The following is a 14,045-nucleotide window of genomic DNA, read 5'->3' as shown; positions in this document are numbered from 1 at the left end:
CTCTTTATTCATGTAAACTACAGCGATAGACTCAGCCAAATAGTGAGGCAACCTACAGATGCGGTTATGCTTTAGTTTATATCAAGTAGGTCAAACAGTTTAAGATGAAACAATGAAAATCAGAAACGAACCTCTAGTTTTAGCAAAGGTCTTAAAATTTTTGTTTCAGTTCTAAAGGAAAAGATGAATAAGAATATACGTAGTCAGGCTGGCTTCCAAAACACTAAGAAAAAATATACTAACGAATGCAGTACTTCCTTCCATGTGTGTCTTTCTCTTGGTACCTCAAATATTGTTATTGATGCTGAGATACTTTCCGGTTTTCAATTGACTCATGTTTGTTTCAGGTTTGTTATTAAGAGTTAAGTTAATATGTCATTTTAACGAGAGATTCATTTCGGGAAATGCTTGTATATTTAACTTGTCCCTTGGTATGGCATAAATAAAGTTTAATGCTGCAAACATCATTCCCAACAAATATCCATCTTCTAAGTTACAGGTATAATTTTTATGTAGTCACATTTGCTACATTTACACTTTTACTTTCAGGTGATGCTTACATTGAGTCAACTTCAAGAATGTCTTTTGTTGATCTGGCTGGGTCTGAACGGTTTGGCTCAAACGTGGATGGTGGATACAACTCGGGGCTTTTGGCTTTGAACAATGTAATTACAGCATTAGGAGATCCAAGAAGGAAAGCCCATCATGTTCCTTATTGGGACTCGAGACTGACATCAGTGCTCAAGGTGCTTTTAAGTATTATCTTGCACAGATTAACGTTTTATTAGATTGCTATCTTCATATTCCACCAATACAAACAAAAACTAGAGCCCATATAGCTAATGTTGCGAGCAATGAACTCAACTACTTTGCAATATGACACGATTTGACAGAAAATATTTATCTAGTATTTTTTTTTTTTAACTTTTGAATTTAGAGCTTGGTAAAAGTAGCTGTCTAATATTGTTTTAATGGTGAATATCTTTATGTGTCGTGAAACCTTTTGTCCCGACAAAAGGTTTCAGTTTTAAAAATTAAATAGATGGCGTTATTTAAGGGAAATGCTCCATTTCTCCTACTTCTGCAGTCACTAATGTTGTACGTTGATTTTTTTGTAATCTCTATTTAATCTGTATATTGGTGCTCTATTGCTTACTCTTATTGAATATACCCACAGCTTTTTGATTTTGACACGCAAAATTTAATAAAAAGCAGCAAACGCTACTACAACCATGTTATCACTGAAGTAAGACATTATTAATGCTCTTATTAATAGGATAATATTCACGAAATGATTAATACAATTAACCAATGACATTTACTGATTTTATAACACCAAAAATATAACCCAACCTAGTTTATTATCATAATTGCACCGATAGCTGCAACATAGTAAGAGACAAACACGTCCCATAGCAACAAAAACAATATCCCAAAACTCCTAAATAAAGTGTCAGATTGAAACAAAAACTGCAACATTAGAACTTCCTTGTTCGAAAACTCTACTAAGGAAACTTACAGTCCGTTAACTTGAATAACATGAAAATCCACTGGCTTAAAAACAACGAAAGTGGCTGCAACCGCAATATTCTGGATTGAAAGCATTTTTTTTTCTCCGCGGCAAACGGGGTGCTAGAACATAGTAGAAACCTGTATAATGGCTCAGTTTAAAGGAATTTAAATAAAATAAATTTTTTACGGAAACAGCATTATAACCAATATAGTGTCATGGTTGCAGTGGTAGCTGTAATCTGGTAAAGAACGAACCATTGCCCATAGTAAATACAATATCAGTAAAAGGTTAACCCTTTCCCATGCACGAAACAACAACTCGCTCTCACTTTCTGAGAGCGATCATTATCAGGGTTTATTCAAAGTCTTGAGTTGTAAACTTTTCTCCTTTGATTGGGTTTAAATGTAAATTAAGTTTTAATGAAGGGGGCACAATCTTCTTTTTCTTCCAATTGCAAAAGAAATGATGTTGAATTTATAGTTATATACTTGTTAGATTAAATTTTTTGTATTGCTTTCGGTTGAAATTCTCTCGTGTCGGAATTTGGTTTTATTGAGAACACAAACATTTTAGTTTTCGTCACTTTATTCATTCTCTTTTTAGAACGCTCTTGGTGGTGACTCGTTAACATTGTTTATATGTTGCCTGTCCCCTCGTTTTGAGAATATTGAAGAGACGTTGGACACTCTTCATATCGGTGTTTGTGCAAGGAACATATCTAACACTGTAATTAATCACACAGTTGTACGGCCAGTGTATGAAGCATATGAGAGTCAGCGTTCTACTCTGATGCATCAAGGGTGAGTGTGGACAATTTGTAGGCTCCTTTTCATATCTATATATATAAAAATAAGTTGTTTGTGGGTTATGTCTGTCTGTCTGTCTGTCGAGTGACGTCGTGTTTGTCCGCATATGACGTCTGAATTATTTCACACTAATACAAAAGAAGAAAAAAAACTAAAAAAGGTAAAAACTACAAAAAAATAAAAAGAAAAAAAAACTAAAAAAGCTAAAAAACTAAAAAAGGTAAAAAACTAAGAACTAAAAAAAAAACTGAAAAAACTAAAAAAAGGCAAAAACTACAAAAAAACTAAAAACTAATAAAAAAACTAAAAAAGCTAAAAAACTAAAAGAACTAAAAAAACAAAAAAAAGGTAAAAAACTAAAAAAAACTAAAAACTAAAAAAGAAAAAAAATAAAAGAAGGAAAAAACTGAAAAATAAAAGAGAAAAAGAAAACTAAAAAAATATGAATAAAAATAAAAAAAAAAATAAAAAAGATAAAAACTACAAAAAAACTAAAAAGAAAAAACGAAAAAAAACTAAAAAAGCTAAAAAAAAAGGTAAAAACCAATAAAAAAACTAAAAAGAAAAAAAGGAAAAAAAACTAAAAATTTTTTTCATCATATAATATGACGTCTGAATTATTTCATCATATACCAATTCAAAAAGGAATGTATTCAAGCCGATGTAGCTGAGTTGATAAGGCGTTATGTTCCAGGTTCTAGGTTCAAGAGGTTCCAGGTTCGAACTTTGGCTTTAGCATTAATATAAAAGAAGAAAAAATCTAAAGAAGGTAAAAACTACAAAAAAACTAAAAGAAAAAAATAAAAAAATCTAAAAAAGCTTAAAAACTAAAAAAAACTAAAAAAAAGGTAAAAAACTAAAAAAAAACTAAAAAAAGGAAAAAACCATAAAATAAACTAAAAACTAATAAAAAAAACTAAAAAAAAAGCTAAGAAACTAAAAGGAGAAAAAGAAAACTAAAAAAATATAAATAAAAATAAAAAAACTAAAAAGAAAAAAACTTCAAAAAAACTAAAAAGAAAAAAGAAAAAAACTAAAAAACCTTACAAAAGGTAAAAACCAATAAAAAAAAAAAACTAAAAAGAAAAAAAGGGAAAAATTAAAAATTTATTTCATCATATACCAATTCAAAAACGAATGTATACCGGGATGACGACCGGGACACTGGGAATATAAATGACGACCGGGACGCAGGGACACAACTACAACGGTGACGCCGGGGGCACAGGGGGGATATATAAATGACGACGGGGACACAGGCAATGTTCGATTAGCAATCACCATCAACAAAGCTCAAGGGCAATCATTAGAATCATGAGGTATAGATCTGAATATGGATTATTTTTCCCATGGGGGATATTTTCCCACAGGGGGATATAAATGACGACCGGGACACAAGGAATATAAATGACACCCGTGACACTCAAAGAGAAATCACAGACTGGGACACCGGGACACAAATGACGACCGGGACACAGGGAATATAAATGACGACCGGGACACAGGGACAAAACTACAAAGGGGACGCCGGGGGGCACAGGGGGATATATAAATGACGATGGCGACACAGGGAATGGTCGATTAGCAATCACCATCAACAAAGCTCAAGGGTAATCATTAGAATCATGAGGTATAGATCTGAATACGGATTGTTTTTCCATGGACCATTACATGTTGCATGTTCAAGAGTCGGTAAACCTGACAATCTATTTATATGCACAGACAATGGGACAGCAAAGAATGTTGTATATTCGCAAGTTTTACGTAGTTAAAAACATATATATATATATATATATATATATATATATATATATATATATATATATATATATATATATATATATATATATATATATGTCTATCTATATTCACAGGTGGGACATAGGGACACAAATACAATGGCGCGTAACTAATATGGCGCGTAACAACTTACGCGCGTGGGGGGGCTTGGGGGGGCGCGAAGCGCCCCCACCAACTAGGTGTTGGGGTGGCGCGAAACGCCACCCCAACAGCTAGTTAATGAATAAAATGCAATTCTATTGCGAAGAAGTTGTCCTTTTCAATTTAATTACTCCAGTTTATTTTCGGTCATATCAAATTATATTCGAGGGGATAACTCTCTCTCTCTCTCTCTCTCTCTCTCTCTCTCTCTCTCTCTCTCTCTCTCTCTCTCTCTCTCTCTCTCTCTTTTTCTCTCTCTCTCTCTCTCTCTATCTCTTTCTCCTTCCCCCTCTTTTTCTCACTCTTTTCTTTTTTTTTGTATTCTGATGGCCTTATTGAGTGCCACGCGTTATGACAACAAACGTTTGAGCGCACATCCAGCAGGGGCCAGAGGAAGAGCCTGTTCAAGAAGATCGAAAACCTGAGCTGCTGCCCACGTTAACTAGCAGAGGCAGTTGGGCAGTTTTTAGCAAGGGACAGAGGCCTGATCTTGTCATTGGAGAGGTTCGAAAGCCTGTGCGAGTGGAAGGAGGTGGCAGTGAGCTCTTTGCTCCCCGTATAGTATGTTTACTCTCGGTTCTGGTAGTCTTTTAACGACCAAAAAAATTTTTGGGGCCATGGGACGTAAATAGGGGGCAAATCCGAAGAATATAAACTAACAAACCAAAACAAACACAGAAATGTGACTTGATGATAACAAGGGTGGGAAAGCCGAAGGTTAGAGGTAGCAACGCAGAGGAAGGTCACAACAGGATATAAAACGATACGAACACCTCTGGGGAAAAAATGATGTGATATTTGCTCTTGAAAAATACCTAAATGTGACGTCCCTCACATGCATTTTTTCTCGAAAATGAAGGTTTGAAATGAATTTTCTCAAACTCATGACCTATCCAGGTGTTTTTTTTCAGGCTAGAAAATCTCAGGGTACCAAATTTTAAAAAAGAACCGTTTTCAAGTAAAAACCTATTAACAAGGTAGGTTTTTATATGTGGACTCTCATTGTCGCTTGTCTTTTAAACGCAGACAATTTGAGCCTTTTCTTGATGTTTTCACGTCCAAATGGACCTTTATATTACTAATTTCATTGATGGCCACTTTTGTTTCTTTTAATTGTTCAGGGGGTGGGACAAAAACTTCTTATTTTGCCTCAGCTTCTCTTTTGTCATTATGAAAGACATATCGCCGAACCTTTGTTTCTTTTAATTGTTCAGGTGATGGGACACAACTTCTTTTTCGCCCAACGATTTATCTAGTCCTGGGTTTTGATTTTCAAAGGTATGGCTGGCATTGATGACCTTATTTATGTCAAAATCGAAAATCCAATCATCATCGCTATCATTTTCAGTTTATTTGGTTCGTTTTACCTCGGATTGTTTTTCATCATTATGAAATATATAACGCCGAACCTTTGTTTTTTTACCAAAGGTATGGTAGGCATTGATGACCTTATCCATGTCAAAATCACAAACCCAATCATCATCGCTATCATTTTCAATTTTGACACGTTTTGATTCTCGCTTTCCGGGTTGATTTTCATTGGCTTGCTCATTTTCATTCGCTGTTCTTCTAACCGCGTGTGTCTTTGACCTTCATTTTCATTTTTGATACGCCACCGCTTTTCTTCTAACCGCTTTTGTCTTAGCTATTCATTTTGACTCGCTCACATGCTTGGCGTCGCATGTCTTCTAACCACGTGTGCCTTTGCTCTTCATTTCATTTTTGACATGCTCTAATTATTGCTTTCGCACGTCTTCTAACCGCCCGTGTCTTTGCTCTTCATTTTCATTTTGACACATTTTTGGTTTATGGTTACTTCAGACAATTTAGCAGTGACCTTTACTTTAGCTGTCCGTAAAGCTGATGTCGCAATTGATGGTACAAATTTTCGTTTTTTAGGCCTTCCATAAGACACTATATTATATAAATAACTGATGCGTATATATCTTCTATCTATCTATATACATAAAAATAAGTTGTTTGTTTGTGTGTCTGTCTGTCTGTCCGCATATGACGTCTGAATTGTTTCATCATATACCAATTCAAAAACGAGTGTATTCAAGCCGAAGTAGCTGAGTTGGTAAAGCGTTATGTTCCAGGTTCTAGGTTGGAGAGGTTCCAGGTTCGAACCTTGACTTTAGCATTAATACAAAAGAAGAAAAAAACTAAAAAAGGTAAAAACTACAAAAAAAAACTAAAAAGAAAATACTAAAAAACTAAAAAAACTAAAAGCTAAAAAAAGGTAAAAAACTAAAAACTAAAAAAGAAAAAAAAACTAAAAACGAAAAAACTAAATAAACTAAAAAAGGTAAAACTACAAAAAAAAACTAAAAAGAAAAAAAGAAAAAAAAAACTAAAAAAAGAAAAAAAACTGAAAAATAAAGGAGAAAAAGAAAACTAAAAAAATAAAATGAAAAAAACTAAAAAAGGTAAAAACTACAAAAAAAACTAAAAATAAAAAAGAACAAAAACTAAAAAAAGCTAAAAAAAAAGGTAAAAGCCAAAAAAAAAACTGCAAAAAAAAAAGGAAAAAAAAAATAATTATTTCATCATATACGAATTCAAAAACGAATGTATATACAGACCGGGATACAGGGAATATAAATGACGACCGGGATACTCAAAGAGAAATTACAGACTGGGACACCGGGACACAAATGACGACTGGGACGTGTGTGTCGACTGACGTCATGTTTGTCGACTATAAATGACGACTGGGACACAGGGACACAACTACAACGGGGACGCCGGGGGGCACAGGGGGGATATATAAATGACGATGGGGACACAGGGAATGTTTGATTAGCAATCACCATCAACAAAGCTCAAGGGCAATGATTAGAATAATGAGGTATAGATCTGAATACGGATTGTTTTTCCCATGGACAATTATATGTTGCATGTTCAAGAGTCGGTAAACCTGACTATCTGTTTATATGTACAGACAGTGGGGCAGCGAAGAAAGTTGTATATTCGCAAGTTTTACGTAGTTAAAAACATATATATATATATAAATATATCTATCTATATTCACAGGTGGGACACAGGGACACAACTACAATGGCGCGAAGCACCACCCCAACAGCTAGTATATATATATATATATATATATATATATATATATATATATATATATATATATATATATATAAATAAGTTGTTTGTCTGTTGACTGACGTCATGTTTGTGTGTCGACTGACGTTATGTTTGTCGACTGACGTCATTATAAGGATTGAGCTGTATGCCGTCATGAAGTTGTTTGTCGACTGACGTCATGTTTTGCCGACTGAAGAAATTACAGACCGGGACACCGGGACACTCAAAGAGAAATTACAGACCGGGACGCCGGTACACAAATGACGACCGGGAAACCGGGACACAGGGAATATAAATGACGACCGGGACACTCAAAGAGAAATTACAGACTGGGACACCGGGACACAAATGACGACCGGGACACAGGGAATATAAATGACGACTGGAACACAGGGAATGTTTGATTAGTAATTAACATCAACAAAGCTCAAGGGCAATAATTAGAATAATGAGGTATAGATCTGAAAACACGGATTGTTTTTCCCATGTACAATTATATGTTGCATGTTTAAGAGTTGGTAAACCTGACAATCAATTTATATGCACAGACAATGGGACAGCGAAAATGGCGCGTAACTAATATGGCGTGTAACGACTTACGCGCGCGGAGGGGGGGGGGGCGAAGCGCCCCCACCAACTAGGTGTTGGGGTATCCCCAACAGCTAGTATATATATATATATATATATATATATATATATATATATATATATATATATATATATATATATATATATATATATATATATATATATATATATATATATACACGTTTTTCAGCTAAAAGTAAGGAGTAACATCGTAACTTTGAACAAATGTAAATTATTGCTCATAACATGGGGTTGCCCTCTTCTTAATACCTCGCTCTTTACGCTTAAGTTTTTCTACTTTTGAAAATGCTCATTATTCCAATTAAACGGCCCTTGAGTCGTTCATAAAATATCGGGACTAAACGATTAATTTAGGCGGGAAGAGTGAAGTATTAAGGAGGGGGAAACCCTCTTCACATGCATAATAATTTCTGTTCGTTAAGTTTTGATGTTGCTTCTTAGTTTTAGTTGAAAAAACCTGTTTTTTAATTTCATTTCTTATCATTTTTAAATAATGCCGACAAATTAGGCTCTCCCTCCATGTAAAATCCCCCCACGGAGAATCCTTCCATGGAAAACAACTACATAAAATACTCCCACCCCCTCTACGCCAGAAAAATTCCCCCAAACAATTCTATTCTAGCTGAAACTTTCTGCAAGCGATTCCGAATCAAAAGTTTTTCTTATTTCATTTTAATTTGAAAACGACTTTTATTTCTGTTTTGTTTTTCAAATCATGCCGGAAACCCCTCCTCCGTGGAAAAGTTTTCCCGCAAATACCCTCGTTCCCTCGTTGAAAGTTGCTCCCGCAGAAAATTCCCTCTAGAGAATTTATCCTGCAAAAAAATCCCCCATGGAGAATTCCTCTGGTAGAGAATCCCCCCTCCCGCTGCTCAAAAATACTCTAGACAATTTCAACTCGGTAAAAATTTTCCCCCGGACAATTCCCCTTAGCATTTTCGCATGTGAGATTGAGTTGGCAAAGAGATAGTATGACAAACAAAAAGAATTTCGTATAAAAATTCTAGCATATTCCCTCAGTGTAAAATTTCATCTGGAAAATTCATTCTTCGGAAATATCCCTCCTCTCAAATCATTCCACCCTGTGGATAATCCCCCCAGCAGAGAACATCCCCTCCCCAAACAAAAAATGTCCGTATACTTCCCAATGACAAATACTATACATATGGCTATAAACAACGGGAAAATTTTACAACTTACATAGCCATCCCCAGGGGCTGTGGGGAGTCATGTTGTCCCCAAAGGAATATGCTGTACTTTCCACTATGCTAAATAGAATTCCTATCTCGAAATTTTGATCGGACAATTTCGAGGGAAAAGGGGGGATGGAAGAGGGGCTAGTGGGCATCTATTTTTTTTTTTTTTTTGTCACTTAAAAAGGCCACTAGAACTTTTAATTTCTGTTCCAATGAGCCCTTTCCCTATATTTTTGGACTATTTTGGACTCGATGCGGTCATCCCTCGAAAGAAACAAACAAATAATCACGCACCCTTGATTTTTCTTCTGGCAAAAAATGCGAAATTCTTCATTTTTGCTGATGGAAGTTTGAAACTTCAAATGTATAGTTCTCGGATTTGCTGAATCTGATCCCTTTTTTGAAAATCAGGCAAATTTTCTCAGGCTTGTAGCTTTTGATTGGTAACATTGAACTACAGCACTGATACCTACACAGTACGATCATCTCCTATCTCAACCATTAGACAAGGTCAGACCGCAATACAGCTCCTCTGGAAAACATCTAAACCACTGCTACTGCTACTAACAACTCAACGCAGCACCAAGCCGCCTGAGGCCAACACAACTACGCACGCTCCTCATCCGTCCCAATCTATTCAAAGCCTCCCTATTTACACCCTCCGAGTAAGTTTCCCTTTGAATCTTTCTTTATGACATTCTTCCACACCAAACGAGGACGACCTGCTTTCTGTTTAGCCCTAGATGGTTGGCCGAAAAGGAAAATCTTTGGCAATCTGTCATCCTTCATCCGCAGCATGTGTCCTAGAAATCTCAAACTTTATTCCATTATAGCCCTAGAAAGTGGGGTTGAACCACATTTTCCGTATAGCCTACTGTTTGAAATACGATCAGTCAGCCGGGTACCCAGAACAATCCATTGGCAATTTCTATGGAAAACATCTAGTAAATTTTCATCTGCTTTTCAGAGCGCCCATGCTTCAGAGCCATATTTGACCACTGTCGTGGTCAAAGAATCACCTTCCGATTCTCTAATCTTGGTTTGCAGACCTATCTTCCTATTCTTCCAAACTTTTTTCTAACTGTGAAAAAACACCCTGAACCTTGGATATTCTGATTTTAGCATCTTCACTGCTTTCACCATCTTTACTAACGATACTACCAAGGTAAGTGAAGATGCCTACCTGATCAATCTTTTTGTTACCCAACGCAGCCTGTTCATCCTCACTTATTCCAGGCCTTAGTAATAATTACGGCCCTCACTCTTATCACCTTTCTTATACAGTGGCTAAATAAGGTTTTCCTAAAAGCATTAGGAACTCCCCCTTTTTCAAAGATCATATTTGTAATCTTCAGTAACTTATTTCTAACCTGAAAGTCACCATATTTAAAAGACTCATTTACCATACTATCACCACCTAGATTTTTTCATGGGTAGGATCGCTTGTGGCATCGTATACACAGTCTGAAGAATAGGATAAGAAGTAAGACGAATCGAGTGTCTAGGGGGTAAGGAAGAATACAATACCTTTAAGAGATAAAAGAGAAAAAGGAAAATGATTGTTATCAGGTTATGGTTAATTCGGAAAAATTAGAAAAAATGAGGTATTTTTAACTTACGAACGGGTTATCGAATCTTAATGAAGTTTGATATTTAGAAGACCTCGTGTCTTAAAGCTCTTATTGCAAATCCCGACCGGATCCAGTCACATTGGGGGGAGTCAGAGGGGAAAACTGGAAATTTTGGAAAACGCTTAGAGTGGAGAGATCGGGATGATCTTGGTGGGAAGAATAAGTACAAGTCCTAGAAACGTGATTGAAATAACTGGACCGGATCCGCTCTCTTTGGGGGAGTTGGAGGGGGAGGGGATTTCCAGTGCTTTGGTGAGTCTGGTGCTTCTGGACGTGCTAGGACGATGAAAAGTGGTAGGTGTGTCAGGGACCTGCACAAATTGGCTTCATAACAGTTTTACCCCCGATTTGACCATCTGGGGGGCTAAAGGGAGGGTAAAATGTGAAAAATGAGGAACGTTAATCTCACAGATAGGTGATCGGATCTTAATGAAACTTGATGTATAGAAAGAAATCATGTCTCAGATGCTCCATTTCGGATGATCGATACTACCAAGTATTGAAGTATCGGTTTAAAACCATCTTGGCCCTACAACTAAGGAGATAATAAAAAAAATCAACCCCCTCCCCTTCTCCAAAAAAGAAAATCCTAGAAATGCGAATGACAAATTATTTGTATTGGCATAATAAAATTCTTTTTCTAAGTCATATTAAAGCTGAGGAATTTTATCTACAGCAAATTATGCAATCAAGGCTATTGGTGGATCTAATGAGAGCTCATACAACAAAATAAAGAATGAATTTATTTGGATGATCGAGGTAAAAGTAAGTTTTATTTAAACAATGCCTTAACGTGATGACATTTGATTAGGAAGTTTGGTGCTTCGCATTGATATTTCCGTTCCATATTTTTATCAATTTTTTCTCAAAGGGAAATTGTGTGGTCGGCATGAAGGAAGGCTCGCAGCTAAATTAAGTTTAGTCGCTTCCTATTTTCCCATATATTTATTGATATTGGTTTACCTTTTATTATCTGTAGTACTGAGGAGCTTATTAAGGAGATAATAAAAAAAGCTCAATCCCTTCCCCTTCTCCAAAAAATAAGTTTGATTAACAACTGAAAATAAACTTTATAACTAGAATGATTAAATAATGTCAAATAATATTCACAAAATTCTGAAACATTTCAAGTTTTATACCAAACTTGCACGTGACCTGAAACTGGAAAGATAATGAAAAGAATTGTTAGGGTTAACTTAATGAGCTATAAAAAAATGCTTTCTGGTGAGAATTTTTACTTAACTTGCAAGTTTGCGGCAGAATATTCACAACAAAATAACAACAAGACTTACTTTATATTCTTCTTATAATTCAAATACAGTTCTTTTGATGTCCTTCAATTTTCTGAAAATTCTACTAAGAATTTCACGACAAACAGTTCTTAACAGACGTTTGTTGTTTTCTTGGACAAGGCTATTCCACCAGTTATTAGAAGAAAAACGAAGGTCATACATCAAATTTCGAAAGACATCTTAACGACCCAAAAAAGAGTGTAAAAGATGAAAATTTCAAGGGAATCATATTCCTCACCAATAATAAAAAAGTTCTGATGCTCCATGGCGCAATATTATTATCTAAAACCACATACTATTAGGTTGCCCGTTTGTGGTAAAATATTTTTTTGCGAAATTCAAATAGTCTTGCTATTTCACGGGTCCCTCTCCCAATATTTATGAAATTCTGGTTATTCTGGTTGCAGTATTGATGAGAGGTTAGTACTAGAAATTTCTGTATTTATTAAAATTTAATCCAAACCCTCGTTTAGAAATCCTGGATCGAGCTATTGAGAAACATACAAAAATCAAGATATTTTTTAATGTGATCGCATTGTCTACATATCTGTACTGTGCACTAAATTTAATGAATCTTGTATATTTGGAATCAACATAATAGGCCGATTCTTTTGCTATATATTGATATCAAAATTAATTTTTTTTTTATAGGTTTGGTTACTATTGAGCCGTGTCCCTCCTTACTCACAGTTTGTTACCACGAGTTTTATATATATATATATATATATATATATATATATATATATATATATATATATATATATATATATATATATATAAATTTATTGTTATTTTGGTAGGTTTCGACCTGTAAACCCTTACCTGAACGCTGATCGTTTCTTCATTCCCATTACTCCGGTGCCCGAAGAATCTCTCACATATTCTGTGATTTCAAACGAGTATCGGCAGTCAATTCGAGCAGAGGGAGAGGAAAGAGTGACAGCTCCTCAAAATGGCTGTCAGCTTAACTTCGGAAACAAACTGGAAATCAACCATGGGAGTTCATTACAGGATCAGCTATTCAAGTAATTCTTTTTACTTCTTCTGTATAGCCATAAATTTACGTAGAATGGGATAATTTGACCCCCCCCTCTTCCTTCGAGATCAGGAGTGGATAAAGGGGGTATAATGGAGGGGATGATATGGTTAACTACCCTGACTCCTGAAAAGGTAAAAACAAACCATACAGTATGCAAAGTTTTTCATGGGTGCTTCCATGTCAGCTCAACCAGGCCATGACACCCGTTTTGCACTTGCAAATACTTAAAATGTAGTGTTTTTTCCTCAAAAATGGTAAGATAAATTTAAAATCAGGACTCTTTTCTTCAAATATCCCTCCACCCTCACCCCAAAAAAACAACTTTGATTGTGTTTTTAGAAATGTTGTTATGAATGCGAAACATTACGTCTAAATATTTAAGTATTGTTGAAAAGTTGGACTTCGCTGTAACGAAACTTCTTACTCGATAAGAGGCACAATTTCTTTTTATGACACAGCTTCGAGAATGAAAGGAATGGTTAATTCGCATTTGCTTTAAATGATAAAGTTTTTTATTCAAATATTTTAAAAGCTAATCGAAAAATGAAACATCAGTAGAAAACATTTTTTCTTTTTATTTTGCATACATGGAATGGCCTTAAAAATTATAGTCATTTTGCATATATATTGCTATCCAATGGCTTTTTTTTTAGAGTTTTGGTTACTTTTAATTCAATCCCTATAGTTCGTGACGACGAACTATGTTAAAAATAAGACTTGATAAATTTTTCTTAGCATCATAAGCCTTTGAGGGAATAATTGTTTTTTCTCAACTCTGCTAGTAGCCTTTTCATTCTTTGAACGTAAGATATTAGTTATTAGCCCATTAGTTATCAGAAACTTCAGTATGTGTTATTTGATGGTGTGAAACTCCGGGGCTAATTTTATTTGGAGATATGAACAATTACTATGTACCGAGATT

General features: G+C 35.2%; 1 protein-coding gene across 2 annotated transcripts in view; it reads left to right on the top strand.

Annotated features, from left to right (window-relative positions):
- Nucleotides 1-14,045, top strand: part of LOC136031235 (kinesin-like protein kif7) — an 84,013-nt gene that overhangs the window by 27,617 nt on the left and 42,351 nt on the right. For both annotated transcript variants that reach the window (XM_065710639.1, XM_065710638.1), the window contains exons 7-9: nucleotides 550-746; nucleotides 2,117-2,313; nucleotides 12,885-13,109. In XM_065710639.1, the coding sequence (XP_065566711.1) occupies nucleotides 550-746; nucleotides 2,117-2,313; nucleotides 12,885-13,109 (619 nt within the window). The remainder of the gene's footprint in view (nucleotides 1-549; nucleotides 747-2,116; nucleotides 2,314-12,884; nucleotides 13,110-14,045) is intronic.

Source organism: Artemia franciscana, chromosome 9 (genome assembly GCF_032884065.1).
Source record: "Artemia franciscana chromosome 9, ASM3288406v1, whole genome shotgun sequence".
Classification (NCBI taxonomy): Eukaryota; Metazoa; Arthropoda; class Branchiopoda; order Anostraca; family Artemiidae; genus Artemia; species Artemia franciscana.
This window is presented reverse-complemented; position numbering and strand designations above follow the sequence as displayed.